The sequence below is a fragment of the Wolffia australiana genome, chromosome 1 (assembly GCF_029677425.1).
Source record: "Wolffia australiana isolate 7733 chromosome 1, ASM2967742v1".
Lineage (NCBI taxonomy): Eukaryota > Viridiplantae > Streptophyta > Magnoliopsida > Alismatales > Araceae > Wolffia > Wolffia australiana.
In genome coordinates this window covers 25,530,574-25,556,162 of record NC_135835.1, presented here as the reverse complement: position 1 = coordinate 25,556,162, position 25,589 = coordinate 25,530,574, and the positions used below count along the sequence as shown (strand labels likewise).

The window sequence follows — 25,589 nt, the reverse complement described above, 5'->3', positions numbered from 1 at the left end:
AAAATTTCAATAGCAAGTCTTCAAAAACTTCCAGAGATTTTAGACCAGATTAATTGTTAGAGTTACTCACCTTCAATATGCTGTCTCCTCCAACTTAACACACTCACATTTTTTATGTATCTCATAAACATGTGGTGTGTGAAGGTCTATGGGAGGAATTAGATGAACTCAATTTAGGGGTGTTTAATTATTGTTGCTGTGAACCGAGTGTCAAGCAATAAATTTTTAAGCCTCACTTAGTATAGTGCTTAAGGGTTGAACCTCACGGAGCCTAGGTATTGAGATTAGGTAATTTCAATGGTGATGAGAGAGAAATATCTATGAGTATAAGAATATGATTTTAGGTGAGAGATAGATAATTGTGAAAGTTGAGACGATGACAGAATGTAGAGATTGGTTAGAAATATAATTAGGTATACTAGAAGGTGTTTTTAGGGTATTTGGAAAGAGTTTGATGAAAGGGACAAAAAACTAAGAAGAGACACAATGTGAGATAGTTTTTTTGTGTTTTAGTGATGCAATGATAAAACCAAACTAGAATAAAAATCAAATAACAAATAGAGTATGAAATAGAACTAAATAAAAGCTTAGAACAACCGAAATTGTTGCACAAATCCCGTTGTCACGTGCCAATCCTAGGCCGAGCGATGCTAGACTTGCTCCGGTTGCCTCCTTTCTTGAATCTTGCTTCCAGAGTCACTCCCAAGCATTAGAAAATATTGGGAATGGGCCTTGAACCTCTACGCCTCCTTCTGTTAGCCTGATGATGAGAAGAGAACAAAAAAATACGAAGAGAGGGAAAGAAAATAGAATGTATAGGGTTTAGAGGGCCTTTTGGTCATTATATTTTTTGTGAAATATTTTAGAAGTCAAATTCATGATCGAACTATATCAAATGAAAGATAATGTCATAGGGAAACTCTCATAAAAATTTCATGTCAATCGGATAAGTAGCAAAATATATTAACATTTTAATTAGAGTTAATGTAGGTCGTTTGATCATTTTTTTTATCAAAGGTCCACCGATAATGACAGGTGTCGCACCCTGATTGGGAGCAACAATGTCCCTCTTCTTCAAGGTCAATGGCGGCTTTAACGTGGACCGTCTGATCATAATGATCGCGATCGGATGGTCCACAATTGTCCGACTTAAAATTTTGTAAGTTTAACTAAGCGGGAGGGGCGCGTATGACTATGGCCATCCGATGACGGTCAGATGGCATGGGCTGTTGACATGTGTCATGTGAGAATAGAGAGAAAAAAAGATAGTATCATAAAGAAAATTGGAGTTTCAACATTGATAAAGTCAGAGGGACTTTGCTTAAATATTTGTCACAAATCTTCCAGCAAAACGGCTCTCGGTCGGTCGTTGTAGGCGCAAATGTCCAATTAAAATAGTTGTAAAGTCCAAATAGTAACTACCATTTAAAGAAGTATGGGCAATGTATGGTCGATTTAATCCCATATGGAAAAAAACTAAAACCTCGATAATATTATAATATGGAGTCTGTTTTACTATTCGAAAACTTTGAAAACTCTGGCATGCTCAAAGTGCCCTTCTCACTCTCACATGATCACTCATGTGCACCACAGGTGCACACAAGTGTGCACCATCTTCGCCACCTGCAAGTCCACATGGCATACCTGGATGCTGACAAGGCTTCAATATTTTAAAACCTTTCATGGAAAATTACATAAAACCCCCCATTCACTAAAATCATCATAACTTTCTCATTTTTAACTCCTTTTGACTTCAAAATTTTTTCATTGGATCGAGAATTTGATTCTCTATCTATCTGAATCATCAAAATTCTCAAATCATGAACAAAATACTGATATTTTTATTTTTCATCAAATCCTATCTTTGGAGACTTAATCATTGGTCCGAATACATAAAATGCACCGAATTGGATAGGATCGACTCCCTAAATTTACGGATCATTCTAATATGAAAAGATGATCCTGAATTATGTGCAAACCTGATTAGGCAATGTGCCAAAGTCAATGGCATTTCTGATTGGGCAATGTGCCGGTACGGTTGCATTCGTACCATGAGCCATTTTCATGTTCCCTTGCGTTCAAATACTCATGAAAAGAGTGAGGAAGTTTACCACTTGACTTCTGAGATGTCAAGTGGGGTAAGTTTCACAAAATAAGTTTATAATTGCATTAAATCATGTATTTTAGGGTCAGGATGCAAAATTCACATGAATTCAGTTTTTCATCTTAGAATTGGTATAATTCTATGATTTCAGGATGAATTACTACCTTAATATGACATTTTGATGCATGTATGCAATGACAGATTCGTGCTTATCAGAACTCACAATAGCAAATTCAGGATTGCCATCAGCTCAATGTATTCAATGCTCTATGAGACTTCAACTGCATATATTTAGTTAGAGAACACCAAGTTTGTCCATCCCATAGGGCTTGATACATGCATGTATTCAATTACTTTATACACTAGACATCATTACTTGAGCCACCTACTGCTAGTGGGATCTATAAACGGTGAAACTAGCCCTCGGTTGAAAATCATATGTACAAGGCTCTAGATAGTTGTTTTATTAATAGCATTGCCCAGATAAAACAATATATTATATTTATGCTTCTACCTCATTATTACTTAAGTGAATTACCTCCTTTTGGAGAAAATCTTAAGTCCCTAAACCTCATTTCTAGTTCTAGACAATGTAGCTTTAGCATGAAACATTAACACCTTTGTGCATCATCATTATTTATTAACATAAGAAACCTCAAACTCCAACTGAATTAGTGGAATATGTATTTATTTGGAAATGGAGACGCGCATGCACAGGTAAATGACCTAAAGAAAGAGCTTCGTATGATTTAAAAATAAGTTTAAGACTCTTGGTCTAATACATATCGATGACATGATGCAATGACATAAATTTTAGTATCTCAAAATCACATATTTATTGACTTAGAGAGAGTGATGGAAATATAGGTTTCTTACACATTAATCAGACATAGTTAGGATCTCAATTTATTGTGCATTTTAGAACTAATAATGCAGCCTTATTTGAGAAATAATTAGGATCACAATTGACTGTTAGAGGTTGGCACTGATTCCTTCCATAGCCTACTTACCTTGAAAATGAAGGTGACGATGAAGGAAATATTCTCATATGTTCCACACATGGGGATATTTAAAGGAAACACAACCCGCAGGATCATTCCTATTTGAGTGGAGATCAAGGGAAAACTCTTTTCACTCAGGATGATTATGGCCTTGAGCATGATGGCTTCTCATCAGACTTTTAATATATTTGTGGATATCATTGGCAATGACTTTAATCGATCAACAAAGTATTCAAACAAAGTCTTTCAAAGAAGATGGAATTCCAATTTACTTTTAATTATCTTGATTTGGTTAACCATATTCAAATTTTGATATTTTTTATCCACCACTCCTTGAAATCTATGATATAGAGTTTTGAATAGAATTATCACCAAATGGTTTGGGATTTTCTTGGATGGACAAATTTCTTTTCAGGAGAATGTTTTGGTCAAGGGTCCCAAATCTATGACAATATTATAGTAGTATAGAAACTAGCATAAACGCTAGATTGCCACATTCCTAGATCAATTTTCGTAAGCCAACTTGACATAGAAAAGACCTTTAACATAGTCAACTAAATACTCCATTAACCTTTGATGAATTAAAAACCAGCCAGTTCTTCATTTCCACACGAGGGTGATCCTATCTCAACCATGCTTTTCATCTTGATGGCAGAAGTTCCTTGTGTATCACCAAAAAGAGTGATCAATCAATGCCTTATACAGCCATATAATTCAAGGATTTACCTCATTATATCACACTATCTTCCTCATTGGATATACGCAATACATTACGTGGCTTATGAGTATGAATATTGTGTATGAGGAGTCCTCACGTTGGCTGATCCTTTGGAAAGTAGTTTTATCCTCTCATCTATCTATCTATCAATCTATCTATCTATCTATCTATATATGATTAATCAATCACTACGATCCATCTTATTCTTACTCCCTTTTTCTATGTCTGTTTCTTTGTATATCTTTCTAAAAATAATTTGCATTTATCGACTATATTCCAACATCATAATTTCCTTCAATAACCGTATCGAGCTCTCATATCTTACATCAATTAAACTTTAACTTTTCTAACTGAAGATATATCATACTAAGAATAGTCTCTTAACTAGTATCTCTCTAAATTATTACTCTTACAGTTTAATAAGAATCTAAAAATACTTATTTCGCTACCTATCTTAATATTTCATTATATTAATGTAAGTGGATTTCATCACCCTAAGTATTTACTACCTCTAATATCTATAAAAAAGTATAATAACCATAGTGATAGTATAAAAGTATCTTATCTTAAAGATGTCGTACATTTACCTTTCTCTAGTTCTTCCTAACTCTACTTATCACTTTATATTATATTAATTTCTATTTAACTCTATTTACATCATTATAATTATTACCTATATTTTCACCTTTTAATATCTTATTTATTATTACTTCATCCATTTTTTATTGTACTATATAACAAGTTTCTTTAACTATTTGTATTATCATCTTATTCTTCTTAATCCTAAATCAAGCATTGGATCTATTTCTTAAGGCCAATCACCACCCATCACATTGACTTGTTGAAGTTTGGGACTTATTAGTGTATCAGCCACCGTTTACGAACTCACCAACTAGAAAGTACATTTTCACGTTTTCTCTCAGTTCACCACATAGTAGGACTTACCTTATCAAGCATGTGTTAAACAGCACGTTGAGAACCTCCAAAAGTGTTAAACACATCCTCATCTTCGATGGACCCTGTGAGTAGTGCATAACATGGGGTTTTTGATAATTGGATGCGGATAGATCAGGATAGGTGTTGTCTACATAATTGGATGCAATGCCGTTCAAACTAGGTGAGGATGGAAACTCTTCTCCTACATGCACCAGCGCCTCTAATAGAGGATCATCTGTTTCAGGCATATGAGGTCTACTCCATGAGCTCCTAAGGTATGGCTGTTGTATGCCTTTTTACTTCATTGTGAACTAAACAATTGGGGTCTGTGTGAATTGTAATATTTACACTCACTGCACACCTACAACTCTTGCAAAGATTAAACCATAACATATTTAAAACCCTTTTTTGACACATATAGGTCATGGATTAATAGGTTTATCAGCACCACCCTAGGGTCAGCCATAGTCGACATTGGGCTTTTGACAGTTGAAAAATGTAATTTATTTTTATATCTATTAAATTTACAGATATAATATATTTTATTTCTTCAATACATGTTTACATCCTTAAATTATAGGCATATTAATTCATCTATGAAATATTATGTTTTCAATAAAAAAATATTCTATATTTTGCATAAAATGAAGTCAAACCTCATCTCAAGATGCATTAGTGTCCTGCCTAAAAATGTAACATTAGGAACTAAGTAAGGTATGTTGGGTTTCCTCCTTCTTGATCAACACTACCAGAGATCTGAGAAGATCTTCTCACCGCTCTAGTCACATTAGGAAGTGAGGGTTATGGAGTAGAAGAAAATGAAAGGGCACCAAATGAGAATGTAATATGGGTATTTTCATTTTTCAACTCTTTTCCTTCGTGTTGAACATATGTTTTTCATTACATATCTCATCCATCATCCAATCACTCCTATGCCTCATTTGAATGATGAGTAAGGAAAAATTTTAAGATAGGGGCTGACTTGGCATTTTTTGGAATTTATACTTCTCTCTAATATTTTTAAAGTTGGTTTTTTAGTTTTTGATTAACACCCACCACTCTCTATATGTGTCTCCCTCTTTCTCTTGGTCTCCTTTTCACTCTCCAAGTTTCTCTCCATCCTCGCTCCCTCGGTGTCTCAATCTCAATATCTCAGTATCTCTTTGTTAAATATGAGAAGACACCTCCACCTACTAATCCTCCAGCACAATCATGGAGTACAATGTCATGATGTTGAAGTATGGTGGCAATGCCGCCAATGTTTTTCTCATCTTCAAGAACCTTCCCGCATGGAGGTTGGAAGCTCAAATATTGATTTTTTATAGAATAACTATTGGGAACCCATCTTTATACCTGGGACCCAAGTGTATCACTCGATTCATGGAAGTCTTATGCAATTAATTTCTATCCTCTTACTTTTGTCATCCTTCTATGTTATCATGTACTCATGGTCTTCTGATATTTCCTCTCCATATTCCCTCACTCTTGTGGTCTCTACTGCTCTTAGTATTTCCATTTTCTGACATGTTATTAGAGCCACTCCTCTTGGAGACCCAAGAGGACTATGAATTAGATGATGCAATTGTGCAATGACCCCAACGACAAAGAACAAGGTCACTAGAGGGAGTTGTTAAAACAGTTCTCAGCCATATCTCACCGTGAGGTCTGATATAGTGCACACGACAAAAGTTAGAAATGCTACTTCCTGCTGTGACACATTGTCTACATTTTGTGAGATGCATTTTTTATGAATAAAAGTTTCCATGTAGTAGTAATGCTATCACTTTTAACCACCCTCTCTCCCTCCCCTTCTCTCACATACCTCCCACTCTCTTGTTTATCTGTCTCTTTGCCTTTATTTATCCATCTCTCTCTCCCTCTTCTATCTCTCTCTTGGCCTCTCTTTATCTCTTGGTCTCTCTGTGTCATCATTTAAAATCCATCATCATCATCATCCATGATGACAATCCCATCACATCGCCCTTGTAATACCCTCTATCATGATTACGCCATCTGCCACTAGCACCTCACCATGGCTTATGTCATGTCCTTATTAAATGTCTCCTGTTATTGTGATGAATGATGTGACAGATGATGTCTGGATTTCCCTAATTGGAAGTATCGTATGATAATCCAAAGGCCCAAATCTTCTTTGACGACTCAAAGGCAAAGGGCCCAACCACATGTGTTATGTAGCAACACTTTTTGGTGGTATGCCACAACCTCAATTGTGAATTTTCACTGAAATAAATGTGTGGCCCAGAATATTTGAATTATTATTATCCTATTAAGCTCTCATATATCTTCTCTTCGTAGCAAAAGCACCCGCACTGACTATAGTAAATAATGTAGTCATTTTTGTTTATTCTTATTTAATTGACTCTCATTTAGACTTGGTAATTTTCATCTTGGTGAGGATGGCAGATTTTCACTGACAAGCCAAAAAGCACCAAAAGTGTAGGATGCAATAAGGAACATGCTAGAAACTTGATTTAAACCCTAATGTTCCTAGATTTAGACTTAGAGAGGTGTACTTCTAAGAGTTTCTCATCTAGATGTATTGGACCAAATCATCACTATTTTCCCAATTTCTCTTTGTTGTTTGTGTGTCACATTTCTCCATAGATTTATCCTTCAATGCTTAACCAAATATCATGATTTTTTATTTAAAAATATCTTCCTTAAGTTTTGATTATTTTCTTTTATATGACACCAGTGAATTTTCGTGGTTTGATCCCCTATAAATCTTCATTAGACAATCATATTTGCATCAGAGTCGTGATCTTTTACCCTTTTCTTTCTAGGATCATATTTTGACACTTGATAATAGGAAATTAAGGATTTTCTTACATTATCTATCTATACTCTTTCACTTCATTCTTGAGTAATTCTTTGACATTTATGGGAATTCGTAAAATGCGTAATTTTTTCAATGCTAACTTTGCCAATTCCTATAATTTATTATCTTGTCTGAGAGTTCTGATCATTATATAATAATTATCCTTTCTTTTTTTATTTTAAAATATAATTTTAGTATATTTATATTTCCATTCCTTCATTAATGTACTAAAGGACAACTGCCAGGTCAACATTAAAGCTTTCATTTTTCCATTGATTTTCTTCTTATTTCAAATCGCGAAAACCATTATCATTTTTATAAAGTGTTATGGAACTTTAGTTCAGGAAATGTAAATATTTTAAATTCTCCCTAAAAAACTAATGAGCCGACTTTGTATATGAACTCATGTTAGTATATTTTTGCATTGATTTTCTGTCCTGATTTTAAATATGATTTGATATGTTTTGACTTACTTATATCATAATAGATTACAATTTAATGATTGCCAATTTTATATAGTTTGAAAAAGTCAAATAAATTCACAAAGACAACCTTTATCATTTGTGGATTTGACACATATAATTCTACTGAATATTAAATACCTTTTAGTCTGTTTGTAATATTAGTTTTTAACGATAAATTTGGGAGCTAAATTAATGCACATCTTATATTTAATAACTTTAATGGCCTGATAGTTTTCTTGGCCCACTTATTAGTTAAATATACCTGTGTGTATTAATTAATCAATGATCAATTTAGTCTGATAAGTAGGTTGAATTTCCTACCAGTGGTGTACCAAGCTACACCTTATGCTATAGAAGAGAATGAGCACTGAGTTAAATCTCTCATGCAACTTCATTAAATTGGTAAACGTATATGTATAAACTTTCATCCATGCGAGACTCTTTTATGACTTAAGTATGGTGAATTATTAAACCTTAGTCAATCACTCATGTTAGTACTGATGCATAATTGAGATCATTTAAGAATATCATCTCTAATATCTCTAATATCTCTACTAACCAAGCCAGGGATTCCATCCATCTTCTCCTTGTGTCAATATCTTCAGTCCTCACCTTGTGCCAATCTTCTCATGGTGTCAATATTATACCAATGGGGATAATCTCATCATAACTACTTAATCACCTTCGTGTATGTCTTGCTATAGATGAGCTAAAACTAGTTTGAATCTCATGATTTCTCTAAGGCTTCATGTATGTCATGATGAGCACTGAGTAGGCAAAGCATAGCCCTTTGAGCACAAAATGTCTTTGGTATATCAAGCCTTAGATCTACTTACATGACCGAACATGAATCCATCTATTTTCCATTTAGATATCACATCATTCACGGATTTGTACTGATCAATTCAGTGAACTCTTTCCTAAATCCTTGAATTAATCTGGGAAATGGGGATACCATGTTGTCAGTGAATTTGACTGTTTCCATTATAATATATCCTATAAAAATGATCTCCATAATCAAGAAAAGTTACCTTAAAATGTGTTTTGACTTCTGATGATAACATAGCTCGTTCAATAAAACAATTGCATCATTCTTCTCAAACAACAAATGAATATATTTTGGGATACAAAGAAAAAGGCCAAGTAAAGTGATGAATTTATCCAACTACAATGCTTCATTAGCGGCTTCAGCTATTCCAATATATTTAGATTTTGTTTTAGAGTCTTCCATAGTGCTTTACCTAGAACTCTTAATGCACACTATTTCTCCTTCAATGTGAACCAGAATTCAGATTTGAATTTACTATCATCTTGGTCTGATTGGAAACTTGAGGTATTGTAACCCTAAAAATTAAATCTTCTCCACCATCAATTAGAAAAAAAATCCTTAGCCCATCTGAAGTATTTGATGATACACTTTATTTTTCTAATGTGTTATTATCCTAGATATGCCTATAATTTACTTACGAAGAAAATATACTACATCACTAGTTTATAATATTGAATTTTTATGAATTAAATTTTCAAAGTATAAGGCAATTTATCCATCATCCCTATATTTTCAAGAGTCTTAGGTGCACACTCATTAGATTAAACCACATGTCTCATTGGTATAAGACTTCTCTTGGAGTTCATGCCCCAACTTTTTTATAATTGTGTGTATGTACAACTATTGGGATAATACTAGTGACCTAATCCATCTATCTCTATAGATACATATTCCCAGATACTTCATGGAGATGTTCTTGTACATACACTCCTTTATGAATCAAAATATTTGGAATATAATCCACATATAAAATCAATAAAGTGATTTCACTGATCTTTTTGTACTCAGATATTTATTCTTCTTCCTTAAGGGCTAGCGTATAGACTTTACCTGTAGAAATATGTCAAACGTATCAATCCGGATGTCCTACCTTTGAGTGATTTACAAGGCTTGTTTGTGTCTCCTTGATCATGTTATGGAATTGGTCCCTCAACAAATGAGGTACTATTTGTGTTTGGATTTAGAATTTCTTATAATATAATTTTCCTTCCACTATTTTCTTATTGTAAATATTCATCCTCTAAGAAGACTGTCTTATTTTAAAAAACACCATTGATTCCAAAGGGTGATAAAAGTAATATCCAGATGTTTCTTTTGGCTATCTTACAAATATACATATTTAAATCCTGAGTTCTAACGTGTTTAGGTTGTATCTTTTTATATGGACTGGACACCCACATACTTTAATAAACGTAAAGTTGGGATCTAAAATAGGGGTCCCCTATTTTTATTTTCATGAGGCGCAATTTAGGTACCTGAGCCAACAAAATATGGAAGCCCCCCCATTTTCTCCCTGTACTATCACTAGGTGGTTAGGAAATCAACCAGTTCTCCTAGAAGAGTTGAAGACGAATTTCAAGAGAAGATTCATCATTCAAGCTGTCTTGTTGATGTACATGAAGGGCTTGAAGATACTCTTCCAAGGAACCAAGTGAGAGTGGAATTTATTTCACACACGGTGATATGATCATTGTTTATTTTATAGATTAACTGTGCTTTTTTCATACAGTTCATAAAGTATCATTTATAATGGTCAATCAGTCCCATACAATCCACACAAAATACTTGGATGTGGGATAAGTATACCATCTAGAATCATGGGAAGGTTTTGTGATGGGTTCCTACAGATAACAAAAATACAGGTGAAGAAAAAAGGAATGATAGAATAAGGCATGAAGAGGATTAAAATATAGCGTGGAACAAGAAAAAATGATTTTCTGCTCAGGGCTTCAACAATTTCCTACCTTTCAAGTGATCAGGATTTAAATGAATGAAATATGCGCTCAAAGTAACATCTAATATCTATCTAACATTCACTCACCCTCATCACTCCTTCACATAGTGTTTTCACCTTTTCATTTTTCAACCTGTAACGTCTACTAGATATCCTCATTATTTCGGAAATATCATTCTTACTATATATTGTCAGGGTTGGTATCATCTTGAAAGGCTCATGATGCACTCAAAGTGTCTTGAATTCACTCACAGTAGACCACTAGTCAAATGAATTTATGAAGATGGAGTTCTTATCTTTTATCATTATCACCAAAAATAGTAGCTCCCAAATAAACATGATGTAAGAATTTTCTAAGCAAGTATCGCAAGAATTTCACCCCCTTTAGAAAATTTAGATGTTCTTTAGTGCATTTATCAAGTAAATAAAAATTTCTGAATACATAAAATAAAGGTTACTATTTTTCATCGGGCATCGTTTATAATTTATTCATAGTCGTGATCTGCAGCTCAATACCACTCACCAGGAGCTTAACATCTGGAAAAATAACACTGATAAAATAATGGGAAAGCATAACAATTGTATGATAAAAAATAAAATTTGAAAAATAGTTTCAGTATATTATATTCAGTAATCATTAAAAGGAAACAAAATAAACAATAAAGAATAGTTACTTCATGGCTTTAGACATACAGCTAAGAGATTGTCACTAGCCATACGACAAAATTATATTTTAAATATGGTTTCCAAAATACCTTTCTCCAGAATAAACTTTTAGTATTCCATGCTAGAACACTAGCATGGAATATTGATAAATAAATTTCAAAAAAAATCTTAAAGCTAATTAATGGATTGATATAACTTGTCATTAAAATTGTATCTCATTAATCAAATTCAATTTGACTTTCATGTCTATGAAGTGATTATCATTATTATTATTGGTTAACAAATTAGGTATATATTAAATAAATTATAATCCAAATTAAGCTTTCGTCAAGCATCAAATGGAAAAATATGCTTCCAAAACTAAAATTTGCATTTTTAAAACAGCAGCATCATTTCTTTATTCAATAATTAAATTAATGTCACAAACTATTTCATCATATCATTCCAAAGATATTATGTATTTATTTTTTCCTCCAAATATGATGTGGACCATGATAGTAATTATGATAAGGGTGCATGATGATTTAAAGGAATAATTTTAAGAATATTTGTAGAATTTTGAATGAAATTTATTTATTAGTTGTCCGTTTAATTTTATTCATTCTCAGTTTAAATTTTAAAGAGGGAATTTTCTTGTCCACTTGTCCTTCTTTCAGCTTGCCCATGTCTTGCTTACTTGTTGGAGATTGAAAACACACAGCTTTTGTTGACAATCTGGCTAAGAATCTCCACAGTTTTCCCTTCAAAACAGCAAAACTATACATAGTTCTTCTTCTTGATCATCTTTACAACATATGTAGAAAAAATCTGGAATTTTAACAAATCTCTACTCTTATTTCATGATTTGTTTGGGTGTTCATGTCATTCCCCTCTTCTTTATCTTTCATAAGTTCTCCATCCAAATAATGGTCACTGAAACATGCATGGATGGATTCAAATTTCAATCTCCTTCTTTATATTATTCATATTTTTTACTTTATTTTCAGCCTTAAATCTATCATTAATTTACAAAAAAAAAATTTAATGTCCACATTTTTTAATTCGAAAGATATTTTCTTAAAGTGGTTACATTTGCTAAAGTACTAGGGATAAAGAGAAAATATCCTCCAGATGATCAGATATTTTTGAAAAACATTCTCATGTATGGAAATTACTAGAGTCAGGATATACATGTCTAATACAAAATTGAAGTTATTGGATTACTAAAGAAATTTTACTTGATATCCTTTCTATGCCTATGATCATACTTTTTAAAGTAATAGTGACTTTAAGGAGAATCATAGAATATCACTTTCTATTATTAATAATATGAAAACAGTTTATTTATATTTAGTAGATTTTTTCCATTTTTTAATTTTTTAATTTTTTAATTTTTTAATTTTTTAGAAATTTTCTTTAATAAAAAAATAAATTAAATTAAAGTTAATTTAATAATTCTTAGTCTTTCAATAAATTTCTACGGAAATTGGGGGTTATATGTCTTATAATACAGCCTTGATCGTTGTTTTTAGTTTTCCTCCAATATGAAAGGAAATTCCAAATCATGGAGCTAGATCCACAAATCATGCCTCAGTTTGACTGTCTCTGGAGAGGGTTAAGTTGGGCCTTGTTCCTCCTTCAATACTAGGCCTGCTATTTGACCCATGTTGTGGATTACACTTCTCCTTATTTCCCATAGGCATCCCGTCAAAGATACATTGGATAAATTTAATACATAATGAACCTAATCATGTGTTTCAATATAAATCAAACAATCCTGTATGAATAATCCATTTTCTTCAAGAAAATCAAGTGGGGTAGGTCTCATGAACCAATAAATTAAAAAATTATCACTCAATAGGTAATTAATGTTTTTTCCCCTCATTTTTCATAAAAATGTATAAGATGTATATAGAAATAAAACTAGATGATTATATAAACATATATTATCACCACTATATATTTGATGTTACTCAGTATTTTTAAAAATAAATATAATATTCCAAATGGGTTGAAGTTTGGCCTTTGAGTTGAATTTTTTGATAGAAAATTTTAATTATCCTTCATGAATCAAAACCACTATTGGGAGTAAATAAATATTTGATGACTATTAATTTTAATCAAAATATCTGAAGTGTTGAGGAAGATTTTAAACTTTAGAGCATGAAAGAGGGAGGCAGATCTATCTTTGAAGCTAATCATGGTATTGGTATATATGATAAGTGAGAATAGATGATAATATCTTAAAGGGTCTTCCATTTTCTTTCAAAAGTCTCAGGATACAGTTACAGCATATTTTGAGCAAACTTTTATACGCACAATTTCCTAGGCAAAAAGGATCGAGTTTGAGTTGTAAATTTGAACAAGGATGAAGTTTATATGTTTTAAGCCTCCTTGTTAAGTTAAGCTCAATTAGTAATAAATTTAATTGTAAGTCTTGGTATAAAGTGCTTTAGCAGCCAACCTGGTGAAACCCTACCTTTGGTCTTCTCAGATAGATGTCGTCACCCAATTTTTCCAAAGGGATGAGCTAATATTGTTGAAGTCCAATGTTGGAACAGTCCATTTCTTTACCCCTTGTATCTTACCACTATTAATGTCTAGACATTCCATTATGATAAGCCACTTAATATAAGTATTATTCATAAAATTATTAATAAACCTCATTCAATGGATAGTGTCATTGAATTGTACATCATACTTCAAAACATATTCAAAATTAAAATGTTTTATTTATAATTTTTCCCCATTATTGGTCATAATGATGATGGCAAAAATTATAAGTGGCCATCATACATCAAATTTGACCACTTATAATTTTGACTATCAAATAAAAATCTGAAAAAGAGTGAAATTTAAAATATATCATTATTTTATAAACATGAAATGGCAGGATAGTATTTTATACGTGCCGAATGAAAAACCAGGGATTAGCATATCTTATGATGGATGAACAGTCATTAATGAGGCAAATGATTTCATCATTATGTCATGGGGATGCCTTCCTGTAATGAAGTTTCCATATCATTTTAGATGTCATTTGGAATTTCCCTTCCAATCGCATATACGGGATCTTTTCAAGGAACATCATTCGTTGATTCTAACATCATTTAGGGTCCCCATTAATTCCACAATGATAGTCAAAATCCCTGCCAATATCATATAATGAGTTGCATTCTATGATAACTTTACAATGTAGTTTAAATTTTTCTGAATGAAGTGTTATTCATGCAATTTAATATAAAATTAAATTTATTATCCTAAATTCATTAAGTATCAGAAATTTATGAAATAATACATCAGGATTACAGATAGACTTTTGGCTTAAAGTTATGGTATGAAAGTCAATCAGTGATTTCTACCATAGATTTAATTTTCTGTATTTCAGCTTTCAAACAATCACAAAAACTTTCTCAGGCCTGAAGTAGAATTTTCAAAAGTTTTTAAAGAACTGGTATCTATCGCAGTTCAAGAAATTAAAGGTGAAGCTGTACAAGATATATATAAATAAATATTTCCATTAAATGTCTAACATTGTAGATCTTTCCATTTTCAATATCCCAAAGACATATCGCCATAATATTTTTCTAATACCCTACTTCTTATGTATTTTCAGATGGGTTGAGTTAACCTGGTTGATTTGAAGCCCACAAAACCTAGTCTGCCAACCAGCTAAGACTGGCTAGTGATCCATAAGCCACCAAGGTCATCAACAACCGTCTATATTGATTCATAAGCTGATAAATCACCAAGTGAATAAAAATTAAGCATTTCATATATTTATGGTTTTAATAATTTAATTATTAAAAAGTATACAAATCAATAAAATATTTAAAATAAAAAAGAAATCATAAGTCATTGTAAAATACAGAATAGTTTTAAACTTCATTTAAATGCATATTTCTATTTAACAATGTAATGATAGAACTTATAAAAAAATTATAATGGTTTATCTAATTACTTACAACATGCATGAAATCAATAAAATCAAGTCATAAATGGTTGGAAATAAAATTTGAACGCATATATGATTATAATCTGGCCATCCCCATGGAATGGACCATTGAATCTTCGTTTGTAGATATTCACAGATTGCAAAAGCATTTCCTGGTCATGATACCAAAGACCATTCTTCAAGATCCAGATACAGATATAGGGGCTACTAGTGGCTCATAACTATAGGGCACATAGGTTATATACCCATAAGTATTGTGTCTATTACTGATGATGGGAGCCAGGACTGAAAAGGTTCAATAAAAGTCTAGAAAAAGATGAGAATGATAGGAAAATTAATATCGTTAAGTTTAAAATGCATTTTGGGAAGATAAATGCTTGCCACAAATATATTTTCCACTTATCTATCTCCCCACACCAACAAGGGATAGGGATTACCTGCCTACATGGGAATATTTAAAATTTTGTATGGAAAGTATAGATTAAGCACCATTACAACTATCCAATAAGTTATTCAAAATGGGGCATTAAGGGGTAAATAGTTGGTTGGCAAGGACTTCTCTATCTTACATTACATTTACATATCATATTTTCTATGGTTTTCTTATTTGTTATGTACTTAAGAGTACAATTATATATTATTTCATTGTTTCAAAGTCTTAATGGTCATAAATATAAGTTCTTTATTTTTCAAATTTATTTCATTAAAGTTTTAGATGGCGGAGTGGGGTGAAGAGAGTTTGGGTTGAGGTGAGGGGATGGGATGGGTACGGTAAATGAGATGAGTGTGGGCTGGGATAAGGATGGGGTTGTTCGGGGTTTTGGTGGCGAGATGTGATCATAAGGTGTATAGGGGGAGTCGCAGGGGCTGAGGGTGGGTTGAGGTCAGGGTAGTGGGATGAAAAGTTGATGGCATAGGATGGGGATGCGGTGGATTGGAGTGAAAGTGGTGGGATGCAAAGTTGATGACATAGTATGTGGATAGGGTGGATTGAAGTGAAAGTGGTGGGGATGCAAACTTGATGACATAATATGTGGATGGGGTGGATTGGAGTGAAGGTGATGGGATGGGGTGTGCCTAGATTGGGTGTTGGGGTGGTGGGATTTGATGACATGATAAATGTTCCCATAACTCCATGCATTTGAAATCAATTTAATCATATATAATAACTTATGTTTCAAATTATTAACTAGATATTTTAATATTTATGAATTTCATATTAATCTCATTTAATACATATTTTGGTAAATTTCAACTATCCCTTCTTCAGTTTTAATTCAAAATTTTTTATTAATAATGAATATTTTCAAGAATCATCTGTGCCTATATTTTCAAGAATTAAATGGGATTATTATAAATAATCTAGAGCATTAAATATGATCAATTCCAAGTCCTAGATTGCTTTTCTAATCCCGCTAACTTGTATATTGAATAAGATTGAAATTCAAATGATGGAGCTCTTAAATAATGAAACAAGATGAATAAGTGTCATGGAAAAAGGGAAATTGTAGAAGGTAATTTAAGCAATCATTCCCATGTATGAATATTATATTCTTCTCTCTCTCAGTACTTTATTCTGGATGGGCTCTAGAAGTGGCTAGCAAGAAGGACACGAATTATGTTTGTCCAGCCCGATTGGCATAAGTGTTTTGAAGTATTTATCATTTTATCATCATTTTATTGTAGAGAAAAATGCATGATCTTAGAAAGACACAGGGAACCAAGTTTAGGAATAGGCATTGGGGGACAACACATGAGAAAAATCACTTTAGTAACCTTTAATTACATTTTTACCATCATCCCCATCCATTTATCTCCTTTTCTTTCATTTTAATTGACCTTCTCTCTCTATGGATCTGTTTTCCTCCATTCTCTCACTCAAATTTAACTTGATCTCTCTCTAGAGTATGAATTACAACTATAGTTTATGGGATTAAAATTTTATTAAAATCTTGTATATTTTCTCACACATATATGGCATTGTCACGCTACTATTGTCTATGTGTGCTTATCACTAGAGTTGCGTGTCCACTGCACCCTAAAGCTGCACTTATAAAAATCAGGAATTGGGGATAAGTACAGATTTATGCTAAATTTTTTTCTGATTTTCCGAACAAGCATATAGTAAGTTTGTATCCATATGTATTCAAAAAACTGAACTTTGCTTGATTCGTATTTTTTAGGATTTATAGTTATTTTTTTATAACTTTACCTTACTAATGAAAGAAAATCACTGAAAATTATAAAAATAATTCTAGAATGCTGCAGAAATAATTATTGACTTATACCAATTCTTATGAAAATTTGATTGAATAATTTTAGGAATTTTGTGAAATTTAGATTAAGAAATCCTAATGAATTAAAAAAAAACCTTATTTGACACTTAAGCAGTGTGAGCTTATGGTATATAATGGTGCACATGTCAGTTTGAGTGAAGTGAGAGTTTCAGATATATGTATGCGAGTCGTAGTGTGGAACAAGAGAAGAGATTACGCCACTTGGAAGTAGAACTGCATGAGCATATGGTCAAGTGGTAACTTTCCTTCTTCTTAATCAGAACATAGATCTGTCAATCGTTTGCTCTTGAACTTCAAGGATGGACCCAACTGGTAGTTTGAACAAGAAAATCACTATGTTAATTTTAATTAAAAACAAAATCCTAGGGTGCCTTTTTAGAAACATGGGAGTTATATTCATATATCCAAGGCTGTGAGTGTATAGAAAAATATAAATGGAATTTACATTAAATTTTTTAGCCCAACTCCTATATCTTAAGTTATTGTGTTGGAAGTAGGGGAAATTTGGGCTCTCTATTATTTATCCCTCCTCCTCAATCCACGTCACAGATTTCTGCCTTGGTGGGAGAATCCCCAACATTTTTAAAGATTTCCTGTTGGAATATGTGTTTAAAATTATGCTTTGATCACAAGCTGACATGTGCCCTTAATTTCATATCAAAGTGCTACTGATTCACATAAAATGTGCATATTTAATGATCTGCTAACACATGTCCTTGAATTCAATAAAAAGGTGTTGATTCTAGGCCTTGGTTGAGAGGAATCTTAAATAAATCATGTAGTGGAATCATTAAGGCCATTAAAACACAATGATAAAATTATTCTAGTGTTGTTCAAATTCTACATTTCCTAGTTCCTTGAGGGAGACGTGTTGAGTCGATCCTATGTCTAGCATGTATACATATCCATGCAGTTCTAGGCATAATTAATCTTATAATTCATCTCAATAGTTACTATTATTTTGCCACCATTATTGTAATGGCATTATAATAACGTTCAGAGTGAGATGTCAAGGGGGAAGGCGGAAGAGGGGTGAACACATGAACAATTTTGGTATGGGTGAATTTTGTTCAAGGCTTTCTCACACTTATACTTTGGAAATTTTCATTAAAAAATCAATTACGTTCAAGCTAGGATAGTTTGGAATCCCCTGAGTTGAGACTCATAGGTTGTATTCAAAACACAACCGTCCATCTACAAGATATCTTTCATTTCCAGGTGTGAGGACTACTTACACAAATATGACGTGAATCAATCTGATTGATGATAGTTATAATACCATTCAAGGATTCATTAAGATCAATTCAGTGAACTCTTTCCAAAGAGCACTAACAGTATGTCCTCAATATCTACATATTAATGGCTACATGATTGGCTACACTCATCATACGAGCAACACTAGATGATGTTATCCTATTGGTATATTTTGATATCATTATTGAGTATGCTTCCACCAGGAATGTTTAGAACACGTTTAAATTCTAGTGATATCTGTATTATGATCTTATCATAATTAGTTATTGCATCTGTTTATGTACTCAATTATAAGCAATGCATCCACATTATAATGAATATGGAATGTGTCATTGGATTGTAGGCCATGTATATTTCCAACATCATGACATTACCATAATTCACTAAGCTAGATCAACATGAGTATCACACCTCCATTATAAAATATATACATATATATATATTAATCATGAATATGGAATAAGACATATAATGTATTATTGGCTTGGCAGCCACATATATATTCATCAAAAAGTGCAAATGACTGGCATGAAAATATTTTCTTCAGCCATGTAGCCAATCATGTTCTACCATGGGTCCGAGAAAAGGATAAAAAAATAAAAGATTCAATGTTTGTAATTATAACATGTGAATGGTCATATTAAATATGCTAGGTGCATTCATTAGAAAACAAGGAAATTTTCAAAACAATGAATGTGTTTATGTGTTAAATTGTATTTGTTTGAATTTTTCTACATGCTATGCATTATTTTCTGTATAAGGAGATTTGAGTGATGTGTTATAATCTTTGACTATAAATATGATTAGCAGGTGCAATCATTCACATCACCCAATGATTAGCCTCTGATATGGTCAAACTTGATTAATAAAATTATGCCTTTATACTTGTTTTTTACAACACATATTTAGATTTTCACTAGCATTATTCACCATTCAAGGATAAAATGAGAAATTTATGATTTACTCTCCTATGCTCTATTTTTGTATATTTTTTATTGATTTTTTATACTAACCCCACTTAGAGTTCTTAGAGTCATGTGGATTTCTCACATGTTCTTGGAGTTTTATTTTTAAAAAAGGACTTGGCTAAATACAATGGCAGATTTGGGATACAAATGGGAGGAAAGGAGATAATAAGAATATGCCCAATGCACAAGAAGCCTACTTTAGAAGCCCATTGAAATCTCCTAAAGGACTAGGTCAACTAACCCACAATTTGATTTTAAAGGCATGTTTTCAAATATGGAAAGGAGAGAACGTGGGTCCAGGCTGGAAATCAAGAAATCCTAGCCCTCAAAATCCTTGGAATTAAATCCAATGGTTGGGAGAGTTAGGGCACTTCTATTTATTCTCCTCTTGAGCGCCATATGCTCTCTTGCCAACAACTGGCTTAAGAGCTGTTGTGCCTAGCTCAACTGCTTGGCTCGCTTTAAAACCATTTTTTCTTTCTTCTCGCCCCCTTTTATATATTTTTTAATTAAATTTTGATTTCATCAGTACAAAAAATAAACTAACATACTAGTGAGAAGAATTAGACTCATTAAATTAAATAATGTTTTCAATAAGAGTTAATGGGCTTGTAAATTATGCAGAAATAAAATTAAAATGAACCATTTAATGCATGAAATAAAAATCCATATAAAATTATAAGCAAAATGATCTTAAGATAAGTATGCCTTTATGACTACTCATGGAGGGGAATTCATGTTATCATGATTGATCATTAAGATTTCATGTTAGGAGACGTTTCATTCCATCATCACCTTGCATATGAAGTAAAAACAACTATTTTGTGTACATCCTTTTGAACACAATCCACCTTTGAATTCAAGAGAAATTGTTATTTTTGTCGTCATGTACTATTATATGACAATCAATTCTTCAAATGTGATTATTGTAAATGACACATATCTATTTCAGATAATATATGGCGTAAGTGTTAGCTGTGGAGATTAGTATTCATGTTTTTTTTGTACATTGATAATGTTGTTATTTTTAACGGGAGACTACAATTTCACTTCTTAAGATTAGATGAAAATTAGTTTATTAATACTCATGTTTCAGTCTTGTATGTGTGACTCAAAGTGCGTTGACTTGTATAGGATTTTTTATGTAACTTGCTAAAAATAAGAGTATTTATAATCTAATCTGTATCTAAAATAAGAAGTGAAATTTGGAGTCTCTTTAAAAAATAATAACATTACCAACGTAGACAAAACCACATTTTCTTGGACAATCGACTCTTATGTGTGTTTATTTTGAATTCTGGTGACTTTCATTTGATGTTTGATTTTGGTGATCAGGTCTCGATACACTATTTGATTTAACAAGATGTTCTTGATAAAACTGTGTAAAATAAATTATATTCGGGATTTCAAATGAAATATGCCGCTAGGTATGTTTCTAGTTTCTACGACAATTTTCACTTGGAATGTTTTGTTCGAGAAGTACACCCTCTTGCAAAGAGTGATATAGATATCGAAAGGCTATGAATTTCACAATCTTTTGACATCAGATCCTTCCATTCAAGAGTTAACTTAATTGAACAGACCGATCCAGATTACATATCAATCCAGCAAAGCATTAAAACCAATTTTATGTACTTCAATTCATTCGAATTAAGCATTTAATGCCTTACAATATCTCAAATAGGGTATGATTTATATTCACCTTCAAGTCTCTGAAGCATAGATGTACCTTATCCTGTAGTAGTTAGCCGACAACTTCATTGAATGACTAGGCTTGAAATCTAGGTGTCGCCCGAAAAAAAAGAGCGAGATTTCCGCATTAACAGTAAGTGAATTTTAGAGCTTCTGATTAAGCTCATCTGAATTCCTCTTTGAAAGTTAAATCACGTCAATTGTCATTCAAATTGTAGGAAGCCCAGGACGCAAACTGTAGAAATTCAAGTAATGCGACAAATGATAGATTCAGAAGAAGAAATAGCGAGGTTCAGAGGCACCAAACTGATACGTCACGGTTTGAACCAGCCATATTCTGCCCACGGACGGAAGAGACTTGGAAATTCACAAGTCTGAAGTTTTGAGAAAGTCAGAAATGAAGTAAACAAGAACGCTGGAAGGGACTCAGATACGACTAAGACTCCTGTGGAGAGAACCTATAAGATGGGCTCTTCCCTTGTTAGGAAATCGTTTCCCTTGATTTATAGTTAATGCCGAAGATTTAATATTACGACTTGATAGTTCATCATATAACTAGTTAATAAGATCAAATAGACGTTCCAAATTATTCTCTCATAAAACTGGTTTGCTTCGGGGATTTTAACTTCAGAAAATTCTCAATCACAACCAGCATATTATGTTATCACCTTCGGGAGATATATTAAACAAATACTTGAGGCATACCTTTCGGCGACTTTAGATATTCATGTCAAACGATAAATGAGAGACTCCGAAAAGAAATAGCGCGGTTCAACGAGACCAACTGATGAGTTTTCTCTGCTCAGCGTAAAGAAGAAATATGGAGATTTCAAAATCCAAATGATTGAACGCAACAATGCTGTCAGATAGGATTTAAACTCATGTTGAGAAAACCTATTGAATGGGTTATTCCCCATTTCGTGAATCATTTCCCCAGTAAGTAAACATTTTTTTGTTTACAGCTCATTATCATATGATATCTACAATCCTTGTTTGACCTTCGAAGGCGTTTAGCAGCAGATACCATACTTTTAGTAAGAAGTAACTTGTTCTACTGTACAGTGGAATTGAGTACTCAAAAATGGGAAAGAAAGTATATGCAACACCGACTAGAGAAAAAATCCAAGAATTTCATGAACAGATCATGATAAGAAATTCGTCACTTAGGCACAGGATCAACTGTACGTATTTCTGAAAAAAAGCCAAGAAAACTTCGATCATACTGAAACCATCAGCAATATTTTCTGATTCGATGGCCAATTTTCGCCCCCCCAAAATGGTTACCATGTCCCTGGGAGAATTATATTATGACAAAGAAGTCGAGGAGAAAACTATTTACCTCAATTCGGATTGCCCAAAAAAATCAACAGATTTTTGTAGAGCCTGGTGGCCTATCCTGTAGAAAAAAACTGCAATAGAAAACGGAAGAAGATATTACTGAGATATCAGTGAAGAGCGGCGATTCATATGACGTGGACAGACAGAGAGCAAGTATTTTCTCACCGTCGTTGGAAGATCACCAACTTTCATCGATCCCCCGAGCTCTGCACTAAATGTTATAATCTACCGAGAGTCAGTAGTTCAAATAGCGTGACGATGGAAACGAGCAGAAGTCTCGCATGGATACGGAGATATAATATTGTAAGCAGTGAACAGTGAACAGTAGACATAAAATAAGAGAGCAAGGCAGAATGCGTAGAAAAAAAGATAGATGGCCCGACTAAAATAAAAACATAGAGCAAAGAAGAAAAAGGTCGAGGTCCGTGTATAATACGCAATCCAGTGAAAACGAGACGAAGACCCAACAAGAATCGCACTGTAGTGTGAAGCCAAGTTGCACTCTCCGGATCAAGGCGAAAGAGATTGACAGAGATAGGAAGATAGAGAAAGGCGACGCTTGCGTATGTCTTTGAAAGCAGATGATAAAGTGTGTTGGGGGGGGTAACCAAGGAGAAATCGGGAAGACGGGTTTTTACTTCAATTTCCGCGCAGCATCTGACGATAACGAGAAGATACAGTACGATGATGAATGAGGGCCATGCAGTTGATCAGTTGATGGGTTTTCCGTAGGGCGCGGTGCCTCCCACGACAGACCCGCCAATGCCCGCGGAGTACAAGTCGGCGCCGCCCCGCCCGTAGCCGCCGAGGTGCAACTCCGAGATGTTGGGAATTGCCCCGCCGGCGACGTCGTCGTCGTTGCCGGCGTCCTCGCCGGGGCCCTGGTCGTAGAGAAAGCCCTTGAAAACGTGGCCGCTGATCTTAACCACGGCCTGGTAGGCGAACTCGTCGACGCCGTCGTCCATGTTGGTCACGCGAACGCACTTGAACACGGCCGGCGCGGTCACCTGGCCGGGCATCCGCTCGAAGTTAGCGCGCTGGCTCGAAGCGGTCTCGAAGCTCCGCGGGGGGGTGGCGGTGTTGGACGTGGAGCCGGTGGCGGTGCCCGGCTCGGCGGCTGAGATTAAGCGCGGCTTCTTGGCCGTGGAGGTCGAGCCGGAGGACATCTGGCGGTCCCTACGCTGCGCGGCGGAGACCCAAGTGCTCCTCACATGAGTGGCGCAGTCGAAGCCGCGGCTCTTGCAGCAGGTCCTGCACCGTCGAAAGGCGCAGTCTTTCTTGGCCTTGTTCCCGCAGTCCTGGCACGTAACGACGGAGGAAAGCGCGGGAGGGTCGAGAAGGCCGGCTGGCTTGGGGAGAGAATAGTCGGGGACGTTGTCTAGGAAGAAGGGCGGGGGAGGGAGGATGGCCTCGTTAGGGTTCTGGGCCACGACGAGGATGTCGGCGAGGCCATAATTGAGGGGAGGGGGGAGCCTGGGGGCGGCGGCGGAGGACCATAGCGCGCCGCCTGCCCCCTCGCCGCCGCCCCCGCCATTGAATCCGAGGCGGAGGCCCTCACCGCGCGCGGCGGCGGAGGACGCGACCCAGTCCGCGAACGCCCCGCTATCTGATGGAAGCCTCCTTCCGGAAGCCACAATGCCGGGGCGCTTCTCTCTTCTTCTTCTTCGTTTTCTTCTTCTTGTGTAGCTTCTCTGATTTATTCTCTCAAGTTTGCGCAGGGAAGAGGGAGAGGAGGGGAGAGAGAGAGAGAGGGGGAGGTCATTTATGCTGAAACTGATATTGGGCGTCTCTCCGACAGCGGAGAAGGCTGCCTCCGTCGAGTAAATTCCTTGTTCCCCGTCTAGTGAGAGAAGCTCGCAGACAAGGGGCCTTCTGAAATTCCCTCTCTGTTAAATCTTCACGATCCCTAGAGACTCATCCGTATTCTCTCTCATCTATCACTGGATCTGTTCTGTGCATGTGTCTCTCTAACTTGATCTCTGGGCCAGTTCAGCTCTCCAGGCGGCATGCCCTTCCCCGCCCCCCTGCAGCCGCTGCCGGCTGACCGGGCGGCTTCCTCCTGCTTACTCCTGCCGCGCTGCCCTTGCCGCTAAAACTTCTGCCCTTAACGCCATAAGAGCTACGAAATTTATTTCTCTTCTGGCCTCCTCAATCTCTCTCTCTCTCCTCTCCTCCCCCCTCTCTCTACTTCTCTATCTCCCTCTCTCTCCATTCCTATTGACTTCTCTCTCTCCGTCCCTACCGATTTCTCTCTCCCCTTCCCTATCGACTTGCCTCTCTCATTCCTTGTCTACTTCTCTCTCTCCTTGCTCATCAACTCCTCTCTTCCCTCTCTCTCCTTCCATATCTATTTCTCTATCTCTACTTCTCTCTCTCTCCTTCTCACTCTCCTTCACAATCTACTTCTCTCTCTCTCCCGCTCTCTCTCTCCTTCACAATCTACTTCTCTCTCTCTCCCGCTCTCTCTCTCCTTCACAATCTACTTCTCTCTCTCTCCCGCTCTCTCTCCTTCACAATCTACTTCTCTCTCTCTCCCGCTCTCTCTCCTTCACAATCTACTTCTCTCTCTCTCTCCCGCTCTCTCTCCTTCACAAT

The 25,589-nt window shown here is 34.9% G+C and overlaps 1 protein-coding gene across 1 annotated transcript; it reads right to left on the bottom strand.

The window, feature by feature from the left end:
* Positions 1 to 23,609: 23,609 nt before the first annotated feature.
* Positions 23,610 to 24,883, bottom strand: LOC144712407 (uncharacterized; the record flags this gene model as incomplete). The annotated part of the gene is made up of 1 exon (XM_078586665.1): positions 23,610 to 24,883. A coding segment is annotated over one exon (1,179 nt), but the record flags the coding sequence as incomplete, so codon positions are not given.
* Between the last annotated feature and the right edge of the window lie 706 nt (positions 24,884 to 25,589).